The sequence below is a fragment of the Typopeltis vanoorti genome, chromosome 20 (genome assembly GCF_054136105.1).
Source record: "Typopeltis vanoorti isolate ZY-2024b chromosome 20, IOZ_Tvanoo_1.0, whole genome shotgun sequence".
NCBI classification, from domain to species: domain Eukaryota; kingdom Metazoa; phylum Arthropoda; class Arachnida; order Uropygi; family Thelyphonidae; genus Typopeltis; species Typopeltis vanoorti.
The window spans coordinates 3,802,005-3,829,238 of record NC_143568.1 but is presented as its reverse complement, the minus strand read 5'-3'; the positions used below and the strand labels follow the sequence as shown (position 1 = coordinate 3,829,238).

The 27,234-nt window shown below is 39.6% G+C and overlaps 1 protein-coding gene across 10 annotated transcripts in view; it reads left to right on the top strand.

Annotated features, from left to right (window-relative positions):
• Positions 1–24,876, top strand: part of LOC150095199 (uncharacterized) — a 195,157-nt gene extending 170,281 nt beyond the window's left edge. For 8 of the 10 annotated variants that reach the window (XM_090409849.1, XM_090409843.1, XM_090409842.1 and 5 more), the window contains one exon: positions 22,515–24,876. In XM_090409849.1, the coding sequence (XP_090265975.1) occupies positions 22,532–23,542 (1,011 nt within the window). In that variant the 5' untranslated portion in view covers positions 22,515–22,531 and the 3' untranslated portion in view covers positions 23,543–24,876. Of the gene's footprint in view, positions 1–15,018; positions 15,077–19,415; positions 19,437–22,514 lie in introns of those variants that run through there. The other 2 variants (XM_090409841.1, XM_090409850.1) reach the window with 2 other exon arrangements.
• Positions 24,877–27,234: the final 2,358 nt, after the last annotated feature.

Here is a 27,234-nt window from a genome sequence, read left to right as displayed (position 1 = left end):
GCTTTAATAAAATTTAAAAATCGAGATGCGTACTAAAATATCCCTGTTTGATTTTTAATTTTTATTGGCAAAAAGATCGAAGTCATACAATTCCGCATTGAGAGGGAGAGACGGGTGATCTTATGGAAAGTTATCGATTCGGTTTCAGTATTCCCAATTGGTGGGCCTAATTTTACCTCGTGGCAGAATTAAAAAAAAATATAATTGCAGTAGGGTGGGCATCACGAGTGGAGTCACGATGCAAGAATTCTGTTATAAAACATCTTCGACAATCTGATTTCGTCGCTTGTTTTCAAATAAAAAAAGTTTCTGCCGCTTTTGTCGGTTGCCGTCGCTATGAACGCGCAAGTGAAACAAGCCGGAAAGAAAACGGGAGGAAAAATTGAAAGGTGGCTCCGGCGTGTTCGGGTGAAAAATTGCAGCCCCTTTCTGCAAGGGTTTCTAACTCGACGAGTGGGTGGGGTTGGATTTCCTTAACCATGAAAACAAACGACAAGACGTTTTTCTTGGAACGAATTTCGTGTTAAAGAATAAAAGAAACCTGAACTGCGTAGCGCTATTCGCGTCACGAATGAAATAATAATAATAATAATAAAAAAACTTAAAACAGGAAATCGGTGACGCTGTGGACGTCCGTCGCATAATAAAGACATTCAACCAACTTCGTACTGAAATCGCAGTTCGGTGGTTGATCAAAAGTGTCCGCCTATCGGAAAAGCATCGCATTAATTTAATAAAATAACAGCTAAATATCGCCGTGGTAAAAATGCCATTTTTTTTTTTTTTTTCCCCGAATAGTCGCGAACTGCAGAATTATTTCATTCGAAGTACTAAATTAAGGGACTGTCAGAATTGTGACCATTTTCGACCGTTATTTATAGTAAAAGGGCTCCCTTTATTATCTTCGTGTTTCCTTCGTGCGTTACACTCAAAGGCGAACAAGTCACGTGGCTTCCTGGGAAAAAACCGATGCTCGGATAGTGCGAAGAATTGTCTGGGATTGGCGTTCTTCTTCTGAGGCTGCTTGGTCTGTTTTTCAGGACGAAGAACCCGAGTTTCGAGGAAGAAAACTCCACTTTAGCCAAAGGACAAAAGTTACCATCAAGCTATGAAAATTCTACGAGACGTTTTACACGAAATGGTTTTATGGGAGTGGATGCTGCAGGGTGCAAAACGTAAACGGGGATTTATATACTCCCCTCCCCCCGGATAACTGCATATTTGAAATATCCCGAAAAACTACTTTAAAGGATTACATCTCCTCGCCAAAAAAGCCAGTCTGTAATGTTCTTACTAGTTTTGTAGCTTGAGTACGTATTAGAAGGAAGCAAAATGTGCTGAGATCAGGGCAACTTTCTTAAAATGAAGTTAATTACTCTAAGTGCATAGTATAAGCAGGGGCGGCTCGTGCATAGGCATTGTGGAACTGCAGCACCCCCAATTTTTCTCGATATATATAAATATATTTATTAATTTATTTGCTTGTAATATTTAATTTTATCATCAACAATCCTATACAATTCTCTTATTTCGTATAAAAACTAATAAAAATTCACCTTGTAGCACTTAGAGGGCGCTAGCAGCACTGTGTTTGCCACAGTGTCCTATTGCTACGCGCGCAAGCATATGCACGTCATAGTGAAATGCGAGCTATTAGCGTAATGCGGCACTGTCCGTCGCGCAGTTCCACTGTTGTTTATATGCAGTTTGCGCCAGTAGTAGAGTGTTCGTAGTGCTTATCGTGTTTACTCCGTCTCTTTCAATATTTGCACATTACAATTAAGGACATAACATTTGTTATAGTTTTTATTTTAGAACATTATTGAGGTTATGATAATGGATTTTATTTTTAAGTAATTTTGAATTATACCAAACTGTATAATTTTATCGATAATAAACAATATTTTTTCATGTTTAATTTTTTTTAATTTTTACCATAATTTTGATATTTTATCCTAACACGTATACAATGTACTTACAGTGTGTATGTATATTTCGAAAGTTGCAGCACCGCCACTGAGTATGAGGTTAAAAAAAAAAACTTGAATATTGTGACATTGATATCCCGCAGTAGGAACGTGCAGTTTCCCGAGAATTGCTGTAAAACAAATCGAGAAACTCCCACGGCGAAGGATCGCCAGTTAGCAAGTATCGACTGTCCAAATGAAAGATCTTCCGAAAATGTAGTCCGTTCGCTCCTTTTGCACAGATTCTAATATTTTGTTGGGGGAGGAGATAGATCCCTAAAGCTGAATTACGGCTGCATAGTAATACAGTCCTTCAATATGAGGGATTCGCACTGTTTTCAGAATTCAGTCTGACGTCGTTTCCCACTTCGATTCCAGCACGAAAAGAACTGTTTCCGGAAGGAAGGGCTGCCTTTCCCTTTGACCCCCTCGCCAAGCTTCCAACTGTCTTACCGTTGATGGATTGGCGTTTAACTATTCTAGCATCTGTGGCATTCCTTTTTTGGTTGGTGGGTCCACTTTCTAAACTCATCGCGTTTCCGTAGCCCATCCCTTAAACGTATTTCGTGTGCTTTCAGGGGATTTGAGACGTGAAAGCGTCAAGTTGCGAGCATCTCCCTCATCAGCCCTTTTTAGCAGGGTGTGCGGCAGTTAACCCGCTTTTATTGGAGGAATGGATTGTTATAGGGTGGGACGAACGAGATCAGAAAAGTGGATAGTTTGGGTTTATTCTTCGAGCTCAGAGGGCGCGTTGCTTCCTGCTGGACAGAAACGAATATCAGCCAATCATATGAATGCTGTTCACAAAATGCACAACTTTTATTCGATTTAATTGGTCGCGTCTTTCTGTCTGCACAAAGAACGACTGTGCTCTGGGCTGTACAGATGCTGTTCGGGATTGCAATTAAAATTTGTCGCGTCACTTCATTTTGGTAGTAAAATTACACGAAATTATGTTGCCAACGACAATATAATTAGTCTCCAGGACTTAAGCTTAAAGAGCTCCAAGTTCATTTGCTGTGAATTGGTGTTACGAAATGCCAATCAACTCCATAGGTGTTGGCTTATGGACTGGACTCTTTACCTTCATTTGTTGTGTGGCTTTGAGTAAATGAGCAACTAAAAATGATCTGCTGGAAACCAAAATCGAGGTGACTGGGGACATTTGAATACAGATTCCAAATCATCAGTTGCATCAGTCTTGGGACTAGTAGCTCAGCAGCAATTTCCTCCATTCCGCTCTGTCATTGGCTTTCTTCTTAACCTCCTGGTAACTCCTCAAACCCGTGCTGTCTTTGACTTGGTCAAGAAAGCTTTTCCTTGGTCTGCCTCTTCTTCTTTTCCCCTCTATTTTGCCTTCAGTTATTCTTTTCACAAGTCCATCATGTCGAAGTATATGTCCAAACCACCTATCCCTTCTAATTTTTGGCTCTCTCTATGGTTTCTTTTTTAAATAATTCATCTATGTTATTACACTGTTCTTCCAGATATTCTTTTTTGGCTTGTCTACATTTTCTTGTAATTTGATTTTTAAGATATTTGTATTTGGCCACATCTTCTTTAACAGCATTTTTATATTTTCTTCTTTCATCCATAAGGCCAAGTATTTCATCTGTTATCCAATGTTTTCTTTTTCTGCATTTTTCAATAATTGATTTGAAGAATTTGTAATTAACTCTTTAATCATGTTCCATTGGTTTTCAATATTATTCTGACTATTTATATTTTCTGGAATGTTATGATCAGTTGCCACTTGGTATCCTCTCTTGACTTCTTTACTCTTTAATTTTTCAAGGTTCCATCTTATTAGGTTGTATCTTTGGATTTGTTTCAGTTCAGTTTTCATTAAGACCAAGTTATGGTCACTACTAATGTCGGCACCACCTGGATAGCTTTTGCAATTTTTTATATGGTTTCTGTATCTTTTCTTGACCAATATATAATCTATTTGAATCCCCAGGTGTATCTTCTTCTTTTTTGGAGCTTGAAATTGTGCATTTGCTATAACTAACTGTTTTTGTGTCCAAAATTCTATTAATTGCTTTCCTCTTTCATTCCTACGTCCAAGGCCAAATCTTCCTGAAACATTATCATTGCCCTCTTCTCCCACTATAGCATTCCAATCTCCCATTATTATTGTATTGTCTCTGTCTTTAAAGCTGCTCCAGATTTCTTCTATTTGTTCATAAATTTCTTCTATTTCTTCATCGCTATGTTGTGATGTTGGCATGTAGACCATTATAATATTGAGGTTTACTGGTTCATTTTCAATGCTTATCGCCATGATTCTGTAGTTAATTATTGTAGTGATTAACTTTCCAACTTTTTATGAAGCATTATTGCAACACCTGACTCGCCCTTCTTTTGTCCTGAATATATTATCCGAAATTCTCCCCTCCAGAAATCCCCCTGTCCCTCCCATCTCGTCTCACTAATGCCCAGAATGTCTATTTCAAGTCTTTCCATTTCTTTTTTCACATTTTCTATTTTATCTGGTTCTAGCGGTGTTCTTGCATTCCATGTTCCAATATTCAGCTTATTTCTTGTCTTCCTTTTTGAATGAGTACCAGGATTTCGTTGGCTGTCGACCTGAGAAGCCCGGTTACTTCTCTTGCTAGACATGACTCCTTCAGTGAAGGCTCCATCGCCAAAATCAGAATAAAATCCATCCATCCATACCGGAGTTATGCCGTATACGTAAGGACGGACAAAATGAATTTCGTGGCTGTTAGGCATTTTGCGAAAGGCGCGTCTTAAAAAGCAGTCACAAACACGATCCTAACATTGGATTTCAACGGCTTCTATCCATAAGAAGAATCAATTATTTTCATTTCGATATTTGAAGGATTAACGAGTAAATTTGGAAATGCATCGCTTCGCGTGGAGCCACATTTCATTGTCTTCAGGGGGGGGGGGGGCAAAAACCTATAGAATTACGAACGCGCTTGCAGTGTAGCTGTTTGGCGATTACGCATGTGCAGATCATTTTCTATCCGGAGGTTGCTATAGTGATGAAAGCTAAGATGGATTGGCATGAATAGCGCGATCATCAGTGGCAGAACGAAGTTTGCCTTTAACGTATTCCTCGGAATAATTTCTTAGAAGATAAAAGCAGAACTGCCACCCACAATCGATAATTTATCGCTAAATACGCCGCACCCATGGCACCGTCAATTAGCAAGCTATTACACTCAACGCCACCTACAGTTGAAAGTGTCAATTATCATAAGGTCAAATGGAATACGCTAACTCCCTACTCACTTCAATGCGATGCACCAACTTGGCATTCTTTCTGCACTTCTTCTTGTGTGCTCTTTCTCATCCCCCCCCCATCTCTCTTTATATAGATCAGTGACGTCATAGGCTCGGCGCATGACGGAGAAAAAGAGGAAACGAAGCATCTTCTTAGCCTGCAGCAGCATCCGGTGTTGTAGTACGCTAGCGAGCATCATCTGTCATAGTTGCGCGCTATAACAGGGGAGGTCTTCCGCTGGATTCTAAGCCCGTAAAGCAAGGCCGACTGTATAGCATTTCTGTAAGGGGAGCAATGGTTACAAATGAACGGACACCCACCTCTTACCCAACAATCGGAATAAGATTTGTTCGTAGGAACGTGACTTGACTCTGAACCGGAAATTGGAGTTTTCCATCCGTCTGTTTTTTTAATTGTTTTCTGCAAATGGCTCACTCCGTCTACGAGCCATCGTTGCTTTCACGACACCAGATCGAAAGATAGGCTGCTTCGCCGGTGCGACAGAACATTAGAAATGTGTCAGCAGTTAAAAAAATTATAAAGGAGTGTCTAAAGAAAATAACGAAGCTTATCTTCTGTACATCATTCGTTCCTTAATGGTTCTTTGGGCTCTGCAGTTATTTCCCGAACTATCGTAGTGTGCACGGGGTGTCGTTAGTTCGCTGAAGCCCAAATTTCCACACGTTCTTGTATGGAGGATGATCATTTACATATTTGAACTTTGTACCGCGTTTCGTAACAGTGTCTCTTTACTTGTTCCGCACCTTGAACCTTCATTGTCTGTTATGGCAAATAGTGGCAGACAGCAGCAGGGGAAAACGAAGCTTTATTTGCTTTTTGATCGCGCGAATTGGGTTGCGTTGTGTGAATTCATCTTAGGCAACTAAGGCTACGCGAGAAGTTGTCATGTGTCCGATTCGAACTCGTTCCATTCTACCACAAACGCTGCTGACGTACAGTTTCGCAATTATAGTATACCATCCATGTGCCAATATGTAAGATGCTTGTCCGGATTCGTCTTGGTTTGCTTAGAGGCGACTTTTTTCTTTCTTTCTTTCGTCTCCATTCCTGTCACGAATCTAACTGACACAGTCAAGATGTAATAGCGCATCGACGTCCTCCCCTATCCCAATGGGTACCCGTTCGCTACTTTCAGGAAAAGTAAAATTGAACCTTGACATAGTGGGAGATTCACAGAGGATGGCGATCGTCCCCCATTCTTCCCAAGAAAACGAAATTTTCCGAGAATTTAGTTAAATAACAAAGAAAACCTGTTTTTAATTATTAAAATAAAAACCTTCCAGTACAAAATAGCGCCTTGGACGTCCTGCTGCGTTGAGGATAGATTGGAAAAATTTAATTGTAATATTCTGATGAGGAACCTTCAAAGTATTTGGCGTTTTAAGAACGTTAAAAACTGTTTCGTGTTAAATTTTGCGTTAGAAGTAAAATTTTATTATTTAGAGAACAAAAAAACTACATCGAGAAGTAATGCATGACGTCACAAACATTACGACAAAGCCGAGAGAGAATTGCCCTTTAATACTGTTAGGCCCTTTTCCCTAATATTTATAAATTCCATTCCCGAAATTCAATCTGGATCCATCACAATTTGATTTGCTGGGCTTTTCTTTTATTCATCCCTGATTGCTGCTTTTTGTGTTGATGCACGAGAACTAAGCCTGATGCAGACCCCGTGCCATTATATCAGCCATGGTCAGAGTCGATGACCCCCCCCCCTTTACCATTCAGATGATTGGGACCTGACATGGGATTACAAGATTTCAAAATAAAAAAAAGAGGCATTATGGGAAGAAAATAAACGCGTTGCGCAAAATCCTCTAACACTCGTATCTTAAAGAAACACCGTGGAAAACGAGATTTACAAAAGATTTTTATATATCCCCCCCCTCCCCTTTGGGTTACACAGGATGCGTAGCGGCGAATTCGACCCTTGGACGGCCGTTCTGCCATTGCTGAGCCGTTATTTTTATTTCGACTTCGTCCATAACCACGTCGCTCGCTATAGAGACAGACCGTCTAGACAGGACACGTTGCGGCCCAAGGATCGTATGACCTAACGAATTGGGCAATACTTGCGGGATGGACCGATGGGGACTAAGAGTGGAAAGTGTACGAAACAACGGAAAACTTGCAGAGCACAAAAGAGAAAGCAGAAACGTTTTGCGTCGTTAGTTTTACTTTCAGAAAGATCACGTGGAAGATTTCTTTGAGTAAACAAAAAAAAAAAAAAAAAGGAATGCGGATAAAACCACTCGAGAAACATCTTACTTATCACTAATGCTACATAAGACGGGCGATTGGCATCCAAGCAGTCAAATATCACGTGCTCACTTCTATGTACAGCGAGCTGGCCTTTATTCAAGCGGTGACAAAGTTCAACTTTTCACGACTCAGCCCATGAAAGAACGGAGTATGCTGGGAGTGCCGCAACCCCGTGTCGCACTTGATTCGTGGCAAACGGCGGATTAATGAACAGGGCACCGATTATGGTAGCTATGGAAGTCACGTGACCAGAACAAATCGTCGCTGTCTCCGCGATGAGTTAAGTCTGGCTACGAGGAATCATCGCGACTTCTGTCGTTACCCATCACGAGCGTTTTCTCCTCCTCACGTCGTCGCAATGAGGTCTGGATTTAATGGATACCGGGGCGTCGAGCGGACGTCGCCAGGCAACGGAGCATCGGTTCTTTCTATCGTTTTTTTTTTTTTTTTCTTCTCTCCTTTGTGACCAACCTGTCAAAACCATCCCGGCGTTAATGGAGCGATTCGTTGCAGTCGACTTCGCTGCGTCACCATACTAGGTCATATAGCGAAGGGGTGGAGTCCGGTGATCACACGGAAAAGTAAACTTGTTTCATAACCTAAGACGTTGAGAATCCTGAATGGCAACGTCTTCAGAACAAAACAATAAAAAGAAGAAAAAAAAATAGGAAGACAAAATGTAGTTTTCTGAAAAGCGTCCAACATCATCCCATCGCGAAAACGAAGCGCCCTCTATTACTATTTCGTGCTCAGTATTTGCGATTGGAATTGTCGATTTGTGTTTGTACATTTCTAATTTAGCCGTTTTGCTGCATGTTGCCTTAGCAACCAACACACGTTCACGCGTATTATATACATTTCTGAAATATGTTGCACGCGCTTCTCGTCGCTGGGTTTTGCCGAAAGCTGCAGCCATTCCAGCTCCGATGTCGAAATACTTCTGGAAACCTGAAAGCCCGAGCATCCAGGAAGTGCTAAAAACTTGTCTGCTGCGCGCACTTTGAACGGTTGTTCTCCCCCTCCCCCCCCATCACCTCCACGCCACTCTATGCGTGCGTGTTGTTCAGGTATCAACTAAACACGACTCGTTTTTTTTGCTTCCACCTGTTTTATCCGCATTCTTCACCGCAGTGGAAAGTATTCCGGGTGTTTCCCTCAAACGATAAAAGAACGCAGTTAAAATAAAAGTGCTGTCTTGTGCCAACCGGTAGATGTCGCTAAAAAGACGCGTACATTTCAACTGATATCATACACAAATCAAATGAAATCTTGTCACGAGACCAATTACATTGGCGATGTTATCATTGGGGACACGACGAGGTTCCTTAAAACCGAAATCTGCTCGACTTCCACTGCAGTGCCCCCTAGTGTTCAATGAACGAACTTGAACAACCCGATCAGCGTGATTAAACTGCTCGGGCTAATCTCGTTGGTGTCGTGTTCTAATCTGCCTTAGTCTTAATCGACACGCGAATTGATGCTAAAGTGCAGCGCCGCCTGGCGGTAAAATAACGAATCCCGATATCAGTTAATTCGATGGATCGAGGCCGCATAATATTTGTTAATGATTTCGTATTCGGGAAATGAGACGGGTGGAGCCGAAGTTTCCACGACGCCATCTGGCGAGGAGCTAAGGGGGGAAATCGCAGAAGGTAAAATGACGGAAATAGGTGGGTGGGTGGAGCGGTAATTCCGTTTTTGATGTGACGTTCGACTGTCAGTGTGTTGTAAAGTGACAACTGTTTTCGACTTAGTCGTGACAGGCGACCGTGGCTCCTCCTCTGTTTGTCAGTCTTTCACAAGTTAAATCACTCCATCAAATGACGTCACGCGCTTCCATTCATCGGCGCTGTTGAGCTAAAATGTAAGTAAACGAAGTTACTCCGAATTTTGTTTCTCTTGATATCGGCTGCGAAGACCCAGATCTTCACAACCGAAATGGGTTCGAGTCCGGTTGCTGTTTGATACGAGTATAATAAATCAACCTACAGAATGACAACACTTGACCAGGAAAAATGCAAACGTTTCCCGATTCACGCGCAGCAGTTTGAACGGACGGCTCTTTTTTCAGCTGCAAGCCACCCTACTTCGCTCAGGACTTCTATTAACTCGATGGCCCGATCGTGTTGGAAACGGATGGAGAAGCAAATCGAATATCAGTGTCGACTGAAACAGTATGGCACGAAAGACAAAACTGGAATTTGGAAAAGAGGTGGTCACTCGCGTGTTACGACTGGAAATGTTTATTGAGAAATCTTTTATTGATGAAGGCAAAGCGTTCTCGATGAACATTCTATTTTTTTTTTTTTTTTTTTTTAACCTCTTTGGTTCTTCATTACTTTGACGCTGAATGTACGTTCCTCCCTTTAACCAAAGAGAAGCGGGTATGCACAAACATCGATTGTAAACATATCGGTGTACAGTCGCTGCGCGTGACCACCTCTCATTAAGCGGAGTTACGGTTATAAAATCTCTTCGTATTTTTTGTTTTGTTTTCGGTTTATCATTTGGTTTTATCTAACGAGCTCGCCTTATCGCTTCCCTTTCCGGGTTCCGAACTGGAGAAAGATAAATGACCCAAAGGTCACAACTCCGAACCACCAACTTCGCAGATTTGCTTGGGTTAAAAGGTTATGACCCCTTCGATTGCAATCTGATTAGATGAACGGATGAGGAAGCTGCGGACTGTCAACGAAGCTTTTTTTTTCCCTACGAAGGAAATTAGCAAAAACAAAAAAGGGAATTGACCAATACGATTCGTTGTTTACCGGTTTGGTTGCGCCACCTACTGGAATAAATTGCTGCTATGGCGACATTTTCTGTCCCCATTTCACCGAATTGAGCAATCCCTCTGCTGCCACAAACCACATGGATAAAATTAGTCTTTTTATCCCCCCCCGTATCATATTAATGATGATAAATCAGGTTTCATAGCTATTAATTAATTTGCTTTCGGAACTGAGTAACTGCTGTCATAACCAAGGCTTGTGGCAATTACTATTAACGATTGATGTTGGTGTAAAATATGAATTGTTCATATGTCATGCGAGCAGTTAAAAATCGAAGGTTCCAGTGCGTTTGCGCAACTCAGTGAAATCTATTTCATCGGAACATGCGCAAGAAGTATAACGTGTACATTTCTCAAATTATATTTGTTTAAAATAGTAATTAATTCTTTAATGAACTTTTTTGACTTCATATTTGCAATTCATACTGAAACATGCCACAAAGTGTTGAACCCTTCCAACAGCACGTGTTCTGTTGCCGACATCAAACTCGCTCACGTTCGAAATATTGAACGTGCTTAGAGTATTAAGAAAAAAGGTAAGACGGCTGCGTCCTTGTTAAAGAGCCTTGTCAGTCTTCCCCAGGTAAAATTCCTGGTTGTGTTGCGTAAGTTTGTGCCCATCGTCGACGTCATCGCTGTGAAAATATAACCACTTGTACATCCGAAACAGGTTGCAGTCGACGTGCCTTTTAATTGCTGCTCGAGGCCGGATAAAAATATGGCGTGCTTTAGTAGCGACATCTACCGATTAAAATTCAAACTAGGAAGTCATTGGAAAACAAAATGTTAAAAAATGCCTTTGGGTAAATATGAACATCAATACAAATTAAAAAATGCTCAGAGAAAACAAATTTGAAAAACAATTTTATATCAAGTGGGGGGGGAAGGCACGCAATCCTTAAATAACTCATTCTGAGACGAAATTGCGTGACTGTAGAATGCCACAGTCTAAAAATATTAATGTTTTTGTTACGCCGCTTACAGAGTACTTTGATTTTCGCCCACCCCTGCCATCAATATTACGCTAATAGAACACTTAATCAAGTGTCGAAGCAGAAAGCAACCCAGGCGACAAGATACTAATTCATTTAATTAGAAAGCCCCCAATATGTACCTTCAGCCGAACAAATTAGCGACCCCAAAAGTTAGTCGCCGCTTAACGAGTGCAAACCATCCGGAAAAATCAATAACCGTAGCCAATTATGGGTTTGAAACGTTACGTTAAGTAGCGTGCACTTGCGATCGAGACGCCCCCAAGTGAGCAATTGTCAATCATCAGTTCTTTATTTCTAATATTGTTTTGGTTCGAGAATGTTGGGTGTGCCCAACCGAAATAAGAATTATTCGATGTAAAAGAAATACTCGTAAGAGGGGGGGGGGGACAACCGAAAAAGTTCCACAAGACTTCAGTTGTTTTAACGGCGTCATTTGAAAAAGTTTAATAGTTTTGAATTTTTAAGTTTTTTTTTAATTCTCTATGAAATAATCGTGCTGAACGTGGAAGTAGCCACCCCACCGGAACTAATCACAGGATACCCTGAATGTCAGTCGAAATCGGGACACCACGAGAAGTATCCGAATGGACGGTTTAAAAGGAAAAGAATTGACGGGTCACGTGACACCCACAGGCAACTTAATAGTGCTCGATCTGCTCTTGCCCGGAATGAATTTTTTTTTTTTTTAAAGGGGATCTGTGCGGGATTGATAATTAACGAACTGTCCCTGTCGAGTATTTTTACATATTCCGAAATCTTAATGCAATTTCAATTATAATAAAGGCGATACGTTATGGGATGTGATCTGAAATGGCGTATAAGGATTTGTTTCTCAAGATTGTTTGAACTAGAAAGAATTCCTGCGTATATCATTCGTCTTAACATCAGGAGGAAAAGAAAGGGATTTTTTTAAAAAAATGTTTAAAGGAATTCTAACAATTTTGGTGCCGGTTAAGTATTCGACACCCTGATGTTCGAGACTTGATACCCTGATGACAATTAAACGTAAAATTAGCATAATCAAGGCATAAAGTTTTGTGTCCTCCGTTTTAAGGCAGTCATTGCATTCAATTAATTAAATAAAAAAAAAAGACAATAGCACCCAACCAGGCTATAAAAAGGTGTTGCAGTTAACACAACGTCCCGCTCCGATGACCTCAGAAATGGGACGGAGCTTTCTTTACTTTCAACGTCTTCTCATTGCAAAGCTCATTCATCGGCGAAGTCATTTGATGCAAAGGAAAACCCGCAGACACACGCGGCGATCAAATTCGTCGTTCACATTCTGCAAAATGCGAACATTTAATAGAAACTTCCCACTTTGCATCTCTCTGTTTGTCTTTCGTCATAAAAAAGAAAACCAGGGAGCTGTGCAAACTGTTTTTACTTCCACATACCTGGGTGGCGTCTCCGCTGTCCTGTCACGGCAACCTAACGAGGCTAATTAGTACTCGCAGTCACGGTGCGTTCATCTGACGACTCACTTTGCCCTGACGTATCCCACCTGGGCGGCATGTAAATGCTGACACTCGCCTCTTGTCCTCGACGGATTTAAGGCGAAACGACACGGGCCGTCGATAAGAATCGTTATGTCAGCATTTCTCTCTCCCCCATCTCATTTTGCGAACAGCTTACCCTGACATGTCGAAGCCCCGCATGAAATGTCGCGGCTGTAGTAGGGCAGGGAACTTCTGGATCAATGCAGGTGACCTGAGTTCCGACCCGCCTGTCAACTGCTGTGCCGGCATTGATCACCGGTAAGCCTTTCTGGGCGGCATTTAGCGAAGAAAACTTAGTTAATGGAAGGACCCATTAAAACCGTTTTAATAGTTCGGTTTGCTTTTTCCATGATATTCGATTTATACTTGGCACTGTTGCGCATAAACACGTGACTTACACTCGAATCTCTTAGAGAATTTGCGGAAATTTTGTGCTTGTTGCATCGTTTATTACATGGATTGATTGGAAATCCTCTTTCATTAGAGGTGTCTTTTTTTTTTTTACAAACTGTACCAAGTTGTTAACTTAGCGATTGATAGAGAAGATAAGCACATTGTATACGTGAATTTAACGTTGTAACGACCATTATGCCGCTAGAGCGCGCTGAGATCGCACAAATCTTGTACTTTTTTACACAGAAGCAATTTTAGACCATACGTTTGCATCGTGAGCTGAACTACCACATGTCGTGGGAAAATCAAGTTTTTTTTTAACAGAAAACATGAAAAAATGCAAAAAACACGTTATTTTCGTGTGTTTTTTACACAGAAATGCTATAAATTGGAGCCCGTTGTGTGTATTTGAGTAACTTTCCTTACACATGGCGTAATTTAATGTAGTGTCGCACCTAGGTCCGACTATATACCATTGCTGATTTGGAATATCATCGTGACTTTCTAAATACTGTCTTAGTTTTCTTCACGATTTGTGTTAGGGAATACACACGAATCCCTCCAATGGGATCAGGATTACCACAGAGGCAAAGAAAACGTCCAACCTGAGCTTTAGTTTTACGAGGAAAACACAAATATTAGGTTTTCTTTTCTCATCAATAGAACTTGCTTCAGTTTTTCACTAGCGATTTTTTCAATTAAAAAAATCCCCACAAACATTTTTGTGACTGAACTTCAAATCCGCCATTTTTCTCCCTGTTATTTCTTGTGTTGACTCTGCTACTGAAATCGATATTAGTTTCAAAATAATTTTTATGACTGAACAATCCCAGAAAATTATAATAATCCTATTGCTTTAATGAACTTTTACCAGGAACAATCTCGAGCCCAATTTGTATTCCGGATTGGGCTCGATTCTTTGTGCGATCGACACAAAGAAATATGCAAACGTCAAAATGAAAAGTCATTCAATTCAGGTCGTTCGTATCATCTGTTGACCCCTGGAGGGGAGGGGGGGGTAGTTCCCCATTTGTTGACCCTTGGTCTATGGATATTCTTCATTAGCACACCAAACGGCAGGCAGGTGAATCAACGACCAATCACATTTTCTTACTTTCCTAATTATGAAGGCTCTGCGACATTTTCATGTCTGATTTTGAGAATTGTGAAATCAAGATAATTTTTTTTTTTTAAATATAAAACTTGTTTTGAACACACGAGTGTCTGCTGGCCCCTTTGTTACTTAAACATCAAGAGACGGATGGAGTATGAAAATTTGAAGATGAATCATTATCTTGGTTACAACTGAAAATCTAAATATTTCGCAGCTTAAACTAAGCCGATTTAAAATTTCATTTTAAATATTAAGTCCAAAGCATGATTAACTCGAATACTATAATTGCGTGTCATGTATACGTCTCATATTCAAAGAAATCCGACCTAATCCACTTAAGACTGTAAACATTTGGCTATAAACTCAGCCAACTGTGAGATCATTTCGTCATCTATCTGCTATTGTTGGGTGATGATGACGTCAGAGTTTCGTCATTAGTAAACATTGCTAGCGCAAGTGCAATACACGTGAAGAAATTATAGAATGGTAATTAAAACGAACACAAAATTCCATTTGATGAATCATTAAAGCAAATCGTCATTTTTTTTAAAATTAATTGAATGGATACAAAGTGGCGTTCGTTTGGTCGGGCCACATAACGGTCAGTTTCGTATCACGTGATCAATGGTGGCGCCCTGAGTAGTGCACTCAGGGTCAAGACGTTGCCTAATTCTGGTGACATTTCTTATTTTGATAGTCGCTTGTGCAGCTGCTGGTAGAGAATCCGCCATGAAGAGCTTTTCATTTTACGGATCGCAGGATATTCGTTCTGACTATGAAGGTAAGAAGAAGTTACAAATAACTGCAATGTGATTGATAGAAATGGTAAAATTCAAGTAGGTTTTCAACGTAATTTAAATTTTGACATACGGTTGATAGTTTCAGTGTTCGCTTTCTTGTCATTTGATGTTTGTGTGAAAAAAAATTCCAGTTAGAATATTAATTAAACATTTTAAATTTACGATAAAAGAAATTATCGGTTGGAGAATTATAAATCGAGTTAGGCTTAGTGTATAATTTGACTTTTTTTTATAGGTAAATATTTTTAACCGTGGAAAGATCAAACCCCTGATTTTAATAGTTGTTTTAAGGAATTCAGAAATTATTAATTCCTGATTTAAGCAATTTTAAACAAAGTGAAAGCGTTTTTATTAGTACCCGAGTTGTATATAATGACAATCGCATCTGTCAAACTGCACGCTACGAAAGCTCAATCGGCCATCTTGAACATGTCAGTTCAAGTCAAGACCGATTGTCACTCCACGTGGTTTGGCTCATCGTCCCCCGTACACTTTGAAATACATTCCATGAGATCAAAGAAACGCAAAATTCAGGCTAAATCAACGAGGGTATAGGGCGTTATATGAAAAATTCGGAGTTTTAGTAGGAATTTTGGAAAGAATTAGCATTAGTTCTGCATGACAATCTGTTAACTGTCACATTCCATGTGACAGTTTGAGGAACGGTGATTCCACTTTTATATTCAGTTCGATTCGCTTACTATTACTGGATATTCTTAACTGTTGATTGTTTTTTTTATCGAATATTTTTGATATAAAAAAACAGGAAAATTTCAGTTTTTGCTTGAAAACATGGCGTTGATTGTGACAATAGGTTTTTGCCGCAAACACTGACAAAAGCTAAGAATCCCCCCCCCCCTCTTCAGAAGTGAAAAAGTAAGGAACTTTTGTGTTAATATCTCGAGTTAATTGTGTTTCCATTTCCTTAATATCAACGAATAGTGTAAGATAATTGTGTTAATATTCAAATGTTATTATCAATAAAAGAATACAAATTCATACTTTTCAACAACTTAAACGACTCAACTTTTATAGTAAATCCAATATTTTAGTTTGTAACTGACTGATCTGTCTATAGACCATTTAAACGTGCATTCGGTGTACAACAGCGTGATGAACGTTTCATACACGTGTAGGAAAACTAAAAATTCTTTACTGACATCACGACATTTTCATTCTTCCTGATGACAGTCATTTATCGCAATTTCTTTGCCTCCTGTCTCTAAGCGATACTTGGCCTTGAAGCAGTAGTTCAGGTGGAGCGAAGTATGTCCCACACATTTCCATTGTGTACTGACAATTTGACTTTGTTTATTGCGGGGTGAAAAATTGTCACAAAACCCCATATCTTGATTTATAGATGCACCAGTATCTTAAAACTAAAAAAGGCCAAGACACTCTCGTTCTTTCTTTTTAAAAAAAGTGAATTTATCTCGTATAAAATATTAACCAATTCATTCCAAAATTAACCGGATCTGCTAGTAGTTAAGCACATAAGATAAACACTCGCGATTCTACACTGACCTTAATAGCGCGTTATTTTTTATTTATTTTTATGAATACAAAAATCCGCTCGATGTTTTTTTCGCTGTTATTTCGTTCGTGTCGATAAAACCTCATATGATGTAGTAAAATATCCTGTTATTAGTCAGATTTCACCATTTGTACTCTTGGTTGGATTATTAGTTTCGGAGACATGTTTTTAGACTATTCACTACGCACAGTCTGAATAAACATCAGTGCACGGATGGCCCTGACAAGAATGGGTTTCCCAGTTACATCCGTGCGCTATCAATACCGTACAGTAGCACGATTGCTTTTCTACCATCCCATCCTTCAACTTCGGTAATTTACCATTTATATCAATGGAATATAAACGATATTCCATTGATATTCGCGCAAGGGTATACAAAACACCGTTTTGTATACCCTTGTGTGAATGGAGAATGACAAACCCCGAATTCATTAAAGCTAATGGATTTTCTGGAGATTGACTTGGAACAGAATGAGATATCGAAATCTCATTCTGTTTCTAAAAAAAAAGTTTTCTTTGCTGTCATTTTGGCCCCCATTTCTTTAGCCAGCGAGAGCATATTTAGTATAGGATTGTTTGTGTGCGTGCTGTGGTAGTCTTTTTTTATCTGTGTTTCCTTCTTCGACTTAATTCTCGTAGTAATTTCAAACAGGCAATTTTGTAACTCAAATTGTGGAGAATTTATCCACCCAAGGAAGGGCAAGGACATCTTAGGATTTTTCTCTGGACGTCTCCGATTTTACTTCGTACAAGAATCAGACCAATCGGAAACTTGGTCTGATTCTTGTACGAAGTAAACTCGTTAATTTGAAATTACAATAAATTGCATTTATTGTAATTTTACAATAAATGTAAATTACTTTGTAATTTTCAGTTACTGAGAGTATGCAAAAACGAAAGCTCTATTACAGAGGTATTGACGGATATTATTTGCGTTTCACGGGATATTCTTCAACAGAAATTAATCTTCAGTAATCCTGACCCGATATCGGATTAAGGTGCGCATTAGATCGTAACTGAAAGCCCCTTAATGCAGCATTGTTAGGAACAAAAATCACGTGATTGTTGTCGTAGCATTTTCGACTCGTTTGGAGCCGATTTAATGCGGGAAAAGGGAAATCCCAATCTCCCCAACTTCTATTTTCTTTCCATTGTTTAACTTTAAACTACTTTTAATCTACTTACCACGCGATGCAGTATGACTGGTTTCGACAGGTGCAGGAGTCAGTCATCTGAAATCTTTCCCTCTGAAAACGAGTGTTCCATAATGTCCATAATAAACATAAGCCGGCTTGAATCTTGCACATGAAATATATCGCGTCCCAGTGAAGTCAAATCAGAGTTTCCCAACTATCCCCCCCCCCCCGAAAAAATCTTCAATCTAAAAATATCGAGCGAAGATTAAAAATTAATCCTCAATCGTCATCGAGCTCAAGTTTTTCCTTAATACTTTGTCTTGACTCATCATAGTTTTGACTGTTTTTCGAATGTATTTCAAGTCAAATCTCAAAATGTAAATATTATGCAGGGGGAGGGAATCGCAGAAAGTGTTATTTTCGGGTAAGTTTTAATTTTCTTATTCGGAAAAATCAATGCGAGACCTTTTTTCTCTGAGATTCAAATCGTGCTCTGAATGTGCAGGTCTCAATGAGGATATTTATTTTCAATATCCTCGTTAGTCTCGAAATACTTAATAAAGAAGCCTCCTGTGAGACCAGAAACGCAGAGCAAACACTCGAAAGATTTAAAGACTGAAGGAATTATCGAAATTAGCTCAAAATACCCATTCTTATTTTATAGTCAAGATGTTGTTGGAGTTTGGAATTACAACGCACGCTTTGAGGCATTGATGGTGCGTTGTTGTGACCGGTTCTGCAGGATGGAAAACCAGTTCGGTCTGAGGCTGGCTCGCTCACCTTCAGTTGAACAGTCCGTATGGTCCCTACAAACGATTCGAACCCAGATTTTTCAAACCGAAGGGAAAATGCCGCGACTGCAATGTGAAGATGCAAAACTCAGTGGGGGGGGGGTATATAGTTTAGATTATATTAATAGTAGGTAAAGCGTTCGAATTCGCGAACTGATCTTTGAGCTGTTTGCGGAGCCCTTTAACCATTCGAAAACGGAGGCTCGTTTTTGTGCTATTGCGGTCAGTGACTGAGTACGAAAGAATAGCCCATTCTGAAAGCACGAATGCGTAACCATGGTAACCGATTAGGTAAAAACTTGCTCGTTGGACCGTTCTCTGTGCAGTTCGTGAAAACACTTTATTTTTAGGGAACTGCCACCAGGTTTGGTTTTGGTTGTTAAAGTTGAACGCGCCTTCCCTGAAATTCCAACGACAAAACTGCTCTTAAAGACGGATGTCAAACGTCTTCGGTGGCCGTCACATACTAACCTGCATTTCCGCCATTAAAGGACCAGAGAAAGTGCATCAGCACGCAAACTACTCGTCCGTGAAGTTTGATCCACCTGCTGATTGCGGTACGGGGGACGTAAAACGGAAGCGAGGCTGATCATAGCGTGTCGGACGGAGCTTCAAGAACCGGAAAGGAAACCGTTTGCTTTTTCTTGCTTCCTCCGAGTCGTGTGAATTTGTACGGCCACTTGCGTAACTTCCACGCTGCGAACAGACTTCTTAGCGTGGAGCCACATCGCCATTACAGAAAGGAGTTCATTTAGCGGCTTGGAAGCACGAAAAACTATCCCACAGTAGAACCTTTCAAGAAGGATGTCGCTCGCCATTTAGTGCATTTTGGTTCATCCAACGAAATGGAAGGAAAACTGGCTTCAGCGTTCATAAGCAGGTACGCCTCCCCACTAAGAATTTTTGGTTTTTTTCTAATTGGTACGAAAGCCAAACAAGATATTTTCATTAGAATATATTTTCTGTCATCATTTGCGTTCGCGAGACTATTTTTGTTTCTTCTTTTTATCTCCACGCCGGTTTTTATTATTATTCAGTCCGGGCGTGCGCGACGTGAGAGTCGAAATCGACTCGGAGGCAAAAAAAATTCGTTTTCAGAAAAAATGAAATACTTGGAAATGAATTGCGATACTTCATTTAATTAATTGATAAATAATAATAATAATAGGAAGAACAGTAAAAAACAATTTGGTGTGGAAAATAATCGTTTCTGGCATTAATTTTTGTTACTATACCTGCCCTTTTTATTCTTCTGTTTTCTTAAAGTTAAATTTTTTTATTAAATAAAAAATATTATATTTTGGAAAACAAAGGACTCAATTAAGATTACATAACATGACCTCTAAACCATCTGAAATTTGGAAGTGAAACCTGGATTCTAAAACAAAGAAACAGAGAAAGATTGGGAGCAGCACGGATGAAGGTTCTAAGACTTCTCCTAGGACTCACTTGATTAGAAAAAAAAAAAAAAAAAAACACAGAAATAAGAGCACGATTAGATACAAAGAACATCGTACAAGAAATAGAAGAATATCGGCAAAATTGGCCACACCGCATAGAAAGGTGAATAACAATAGGATTCCCAAACGAGCATATAAATACTATATAAATAAACCTACAGGAAGAAGAGACTGTGGACGTCCGAGACTCAGATGGAAAGGCCAACTTCATCTGCAGAGCAGGAACAGGCGTAAAAAGCCTAAACCTGAATTGCTCAGAGGACGACATTTTGTCTTGGCTGCAGCTGATTGTATTTATTTTATAAATGCAATGTTAGAATATTTAAAACTTGTTTTATTATATATCTAATGAAGGGATCATTTTCAAGGGCATGCTGGAGTGGTAGTCTCGTCTTTTTTTTTTTTTTTTTTTTTTTTTTAACAACTGCGGTAATCTAAATATGCAAACTGAAGTCAGTTTGGATATCTCTCGAGTGCTAATGAAAGATCGACCAACTGGGCTTTTCGCACTGAACTCTGAAGAGGAGCGAACAAGTTTCGACTTGTCGAGAGGACGAGCTCGAACCCAACAGGACCAATGTTGAGTTTCAGTCATCAAGCTCGCTGCATTCTACTTTAGTACACTACAGTAAACGTGGATATTTTTAAAGATCTTCGATCAGTTAAAACGTAATTCACAGGAAAATGAAGGGAAGTACTAGAAAATACCGACGTATGATTTTGATAAGCTTTTTTTCATTGTATTATGTACGTTGTTGTGCTATGAAATATCACAAAAGCCGCGTCATAGCATTTATTAAAGTACGATGTTTATTCCCATTATTTCTAATGCTTTTTAGTATTGAGCAGATGAGACCTTTGGCATCTTGACACATGTATATTGTTTCCGTAGGTTTAGAACTGCTTGATACACTCTTGTATTCTTCGAGTACTTTTTGAACGTGTGGCGTTCATTGCCCTCTAAATGCGACACCTCCGTACATTCCACTGAATTCAAAGGATCGGTTTTCTACTTACTCGTATTAGAATACGATTCTTCTGGACTTCCGGATGTTGTTGCATTTTCTGAATTTCCTCGTCGAATTTTTGGTTTAATTGTATTCTATCTTCTACTGACAAGGAATGCAGAAGGTGGAAAAAATATCTTATTTATTATTTTTGTATTATGCGCTCGATGTTTTATCTTAGAAATAAGATGGCATCGAGTTTTTTTTTTTTTTAACATTTAAGTTTGTAGCTTCTAAAGACTTCATTGAAGATCATTTTGTTTTTAAGTTGACTAAAACACGTATTTTAGTTTATTTCTTTTTCATTATTTCCACTGAAAAAAAACAAAAAAAAACCACGATGACGCCATTATTTCCAGGGAAATACTAGCACTGTATAATGCATTGTTATTAGCAACACCGCAAACGGAAAAGGTTAGTGATGTATAGAATGAAGACGGTAGGAGAATAAAGAAGAAAAAAAAAATTAAAACTGAAAATTCAGAAGAATACCTAACCGTAATCCTGGCATTCCGGTGGAACACTCTGCTTTTGAAATTGCCTTCTGTTGAAAAAATCCTGGTTCTTGCCATTAATCCATACACAAAGCCACAAATATTACAGCTTGCCTGGAAAATAAGCTCAGTCAAGTTCAAAAAAAAATAGGCCTGCCTTATTACCCACACGAAAGACACCACCTAACTCCCCCCCCCCTTACTTTTGATTTGCTTTCAAGATCAGCCTTCTCTCCTTGGACTGACTGTCACATCCAGTTTATCCCCTAAGAATTCTTGATGATATTCAAAAGAGGACAATCTACTTAATAGCTGACCCTTCCCTCACAGACTCCGTTTCTGCCTATTTCCATGGGCGCTGCCATTTGTCCACTTTCTTCTAACAACGTGAGAGCAGCCACTTTCTAACTCCACACACACTGAAGAAACTGCTCGTCTTCCTCCATTCTTCGGAACAACCTCCCAAAAATACTGTTTTCCCCACCGAGTGCAACATCCAACTCTAAGAATCGTAGTAGAGGTTCGGTGTAGCAGTTGAAACAGTTGTAGGTGCCTCCCGCGATGAATCTTCGGACTCCTTGGAGGTGTATTATGTAGGAATAATAATAACCATATCAGTAGCTACTTCTTTCTCCTTGATCGGTTGCCGACGCATGACACTGTAGTGTTATAGGTCCTGTGACCTTGCATGTGCGGGGTCAATGTGAAATGCAAAAATAATAAATAAAATTGTTTTCAACGTGACTGAAAGTGTTTGATATAATTTTCGCGTTTCTGCAAATTGAAGCGGGGGGGGGGGGTTACATTATATGATTGCTGAACATTGTAAAAGGTCCAGCGATATTATCAATTGAAGAATTGTATGCTTATTTTACTCTGTCTTTTCCCAGAAATAAACCTTATCTGGTAACAATCTGATTTACTTCTTTTTTTTTTATGATAAATGCACAAATTGTTTTCACTTTTATTTAAATTTTGGTTTCTTTTCTTTTACCAGGGCGAGATCGGTTACAGATGCACCTTTGTGACGAACCTGTGCCCTATCCTCGGTCGGAGTCCAAACATCAGAACGATTTGACTCCCCGTAAGCGTCGTGGGAACCTTCCGAAGGAGTCGGTTAGGATACTTCGCATGTGGTTATACGAGCACCGGTACAACGCTTATCCGTCGGACCAGGAGAAGCTGCTGCTGTCCAAGGAAGCCAATCTGAGCGTGCTTCAAGTGTGCAACTGGTTCATCAACGCCCGTCGGCGGATTCTGCCCGACATCATCCGGAAGGAAGGCAACGACCCTCTTCAGTACACCATCACGCGCAAGGGTAACACCTCTCATCGGATGCAGAGTGTTTGTCACGGAACCGGAAACGGACCCTCGTGCAAGTCCACCCGCAATTTAGTGTCTCCCCGACGCTCCGTTTCACTGACTGACGACAGTGCCACAGATGGAGACGTGGACAGCGAAGATTCCGACGCCAGCCGAAGCTCCAGTTCATCGCAACTCACCTCATCGCACGACCTATCGTCCAGCTGTCCCCTCAAGTTAACGAAAAGGTGGCAGCGTTCACACGAGCAGGAACTCCTCGTCAAGACCCCCGTGTCAGCCGAAGAAGACGAGGAAGACGACGACGACGTCCTACGAAAGAAACCCAAGTACGATGAACACTACGCGGACTGTGAAACTTTCGTTTCTCGAAGCGACGGCATCGACCTCTTAAAAGCGGAGCCCCCGGCTTCGATCATCCACGAGAGCTACAGCAACGGAAGGCAGCTACAGAGACGAGACGAATCACCAGAAGAAGAAGAGGAACAAACATCGACAGACGAAGACGCCAAAGGCGGGTGGCAGTCCTCCACCAACACGCCACCACCCACACCTCCAACGACCTACAACAAAGAGGACCCCTTCTATTTTCTTTATATCCTAATGGATGCGGCAGTAAAGGAACTGGAAAAGCGAAGAATGGAAGTGGAAGCAGCACAGGCAGCTGCCGACACTCCAACGACAGTCACTGCACCAGACTTATGACTCTGGTGGGTCATACCTCCTTCAGCTTTCTTGTAGCAGTAAGTGCTCAAAAATAAAAGTTGTTAGCTAGCCCGAGGTGTGTGGAGGAAAATGCTAGGACTGTGAATACCCCCGTAGACTGAGGCTTTGCTGTAGGCCCAGCTAGGCCTTACACAACACACATACACACACGGTCTATTAACTAAGTGCCTTAATACATCTGGGTTGCGCACTTGTTCACAGAATATTGTTAGCATTAGATAAGAAATAGGATTTCTTTTTCCTTATGGTGACATCTTGGTTTGTACATCTACCACTGCAATTAGGTTTCAGTCCTTCCCCTGTTGCTGCACCAGGACTTGCTACTGTTATAATAGGGGTAGGCTAAGCTGAGATATCCAAAATTAGATATGGTTGGTCGTTTAAGCATGTTTATTTTTTTAGAGATTGTAGCGTGAACTTGTAAGATATATATGTAATCGTGAAAGTAAAAATTAGTTGGCAATGTTATCGCCAGGTGGCCTACACTAGAACTAGAATAATGCCTAACTCGACAGAAAGCAATTATTCACTTAAACGGGTTTTTTTGAGTGTACTTATAGTGTACCGGAAAAAGGATATTGTTAAAACTACACTGCAATTTTATTCTGTTCTGTATGCATTTGGTGCCTTGTAACTAGGGGAGGAATAAGGGAAAACACCGCAGAGCTTTGTTGTTAAGGGAGCTGAATAATCTCGACTGGTCATGTTTTATCTAGGCTAAGCTGCCGAGACGATAGAGAGCGCTCATGTCGCCATACAGTTCTTAGTGTTGCAAATATACTTAGGCCTAATTCAATGTGATTATTTAGAGAATTCAATGAACTGGCGATTTATAATGATTGCGAAAATCGAGCCGAAGACTGCAACCTCCCTTATTCTATCCCCCATTTCCCAATGCCTGCCTGCAATCAACTCAAGCATCCAGAGTACAAATAACAATCTTAAAGGGTACGGTTATTATTGCAATTTTTTCATCTTCTGATGTGGTCTCCTACCTAGGCCTATTTTGAGAGATAACCTCCCATATTTAAATGCTGTTCTCGATTCTACCAAAATATGCAACTTTTGTATATTTAGAGCTGTCGTTATTCGTAGCTGCATTTTTTTAGAAGATATTGCGAATGGATCGAAGAAAGAAGTGTGTATATTCCCCTCCCTCTCGAAATGCCTAGTCATGTTGCTATGATACACCTGTACATTCCGTACTGTCAGTTCACATTGCTGTACAGTTTGAGTGTACTCAAATGCCAGGATGTTACTAAGGTGTGCTAGGGATGGGTAGTGTGTGAAGAATAAAATCCCATTCAATGAAATTTTTTCTGTTTCTTTGTCTCATTACTTTTCCTCAAGACATGTTTACTTACACACCAATAAAATAAAGAATTATTACAAAACGTCTTCAGAAATATGTAGTTGAGCATTTCAGTCTTTTAATTAACAATCTTGAGTTTATTGGTGAAAAAATATCGAATGCGCGGCTTAAGAAATTTTAAAATAAAGTTCGTCCATGAGTTATGAACACTTTCTCTGATTTCGAACTCACTTCTTTCACCAAGTGGCAAAGAAGTAGCTTACTGTCACTAAAGATTTATCTCCCCCACCTTCCAAAATTAATACTTTATGGACGAACTCTACCAAGTATTGTTCTCAAATATCGAAATAAAATCTATGTAAATATGCTACAAGTATATTCTTTGACCTCTAGTACCCTTGACGTAGTCCAAAAATAAATAAAAAAGGTGCTCTGTAACCCCCCCCCCTTCCAGACACAGACACATGACTGAAATAAGATTTTTTTTTTTAAAATGTATTTACTATTTACTTAGAATAACAAATATTTTGCAAATAAAAAACTATCTACTCTACTCGTACAATAAAGTATGCGAAGTACTTACACTTGGATTTTCTGTAATGAAAATGTTTATTTTTGTCAATCTTATTTCAAAAGTAAATTTGTTTATGTTCTTAACTCTGAGATTAGGAAATAGATGACATGTTATTCTAATTTTAAAATAAACACATACTATAACTAAGACGAAAAGCCAAACGGCTATTTTTTTCTGGCGAGGTTGATAAGTTAAGGGGATAAAAATCCCCTTAACTTATAAACACATACCGTTTGTTGCACAAGGAAGCCTAAACACTTCCTACCTAGATTTATTCTTTTGTAGAATGCGAGGCGAAGACGCACAAAAAATCAAATTTTCGAATATATATTATCCCTGCTGTCCAACCCAATCGCCGCTGGCCACATGTGGCGAACTGGTACGTCTAGTGTCGCAAATGTCCTCTTTTAAATAGGTGTCCCAAAAAACCCTTGTGCAGTTTTGAACTTTAATAACTTAATATGTATAAATGTTAAACACTTATAGTAAACAAGATTCGAGAGCATAATAACCGAAGTATTTTATGAATTTGGACTAATAATTTTTATTCTGTGTTGTGCCCGCAGGAAGTCTTCAGAAAACAAATCTTATATTTTAATTCTGTAAAAAATGGGAAATTCTCAATACAAGTTTTAAGGAACTGAATTTTATTATTAAAATTATAAATTTATTTTGATTTTTATTGTAACAATTACTACCTTTGAATTACATTTTATGCTAGAAACTATTGTGTTGAAATAGTTGGACACCAATGATATGTATACACACACATTTCAATTTAAACAAGCAAGTATAAGATGGCAACCGTCACTATTCGTAGAATATTTGTCACATATCCTCCAACGTTTGAGAACTGACGTAGTAGTCTCTTTTGTCACATTATTGTTGTGTTGGGCTTGTACGTCTACTACAAAGTGGGATATTTTTTAACTGAGGACTCCGTCGTTTCTTTAGCCGCGATGGTGATTTTAAACTAAATGCTCAGAATCTGCTTCGCTGATGTGCATATTTTGTATTTTTTCTACTCTTAAATATAAAATTCTCTAGAATTTAAAACGTCATTTTTTTTTCCTGAAAAAAAAAATGAAACTATTTTTAAGCATATATAATGAGAAAAAATCTCTTAGACTATACTTGAGTTTAAGAGCAAAAACCGTTTCGGAAAAATTTAAAAGACATCAAAAAATTTGATTTATAGGAGGGGTCTCCTTGAAATCAAGTTTCGTTTCATTACTAACGACAAGCGTATTCGATGGCTACAGTGCCAGTTTTGTAATCCGTAAATGTGGTAACCCACATTAATAATTTATTATACCAAAACCGGAACTCGCTTGGTGGTGTGACGTAACGTATGACGCCATCACGGCTTCCATACGACATTAGAAACAGTCCACCAGCGAAATCGCCAATGCAAAAATTAGTTTTTGTACTGAATTGAGAAGGGAATAAAGGCATTTGAGGAATGCCTTTATCCCCCCCCCCCAAAAAAAAAAAGTATGGTAGCGAAAGGTTCATTTCTCTTAACTTTAGAACTAATCCCCAACAATCACGTGGAGCATTTTATCACTCCTAACAGAGGTCGCAAAGCCTACAGCAAATTAATGCGGTATGCGGGCGCCAGGGCCAAGAGCAAAGTAATCTGCCGATTTTCTTTTTGAAGAGAGAGTATTTCAAAATTCTTTTTTTTCGAAGATTGTAGTCTTTGAAAAATACCTCGTCGGGAAGACGGTTCCACAGTTTCTCGTGTTAAAGCAGAAAGTTGGTTTAGCAGAAACGGAGGGGGGG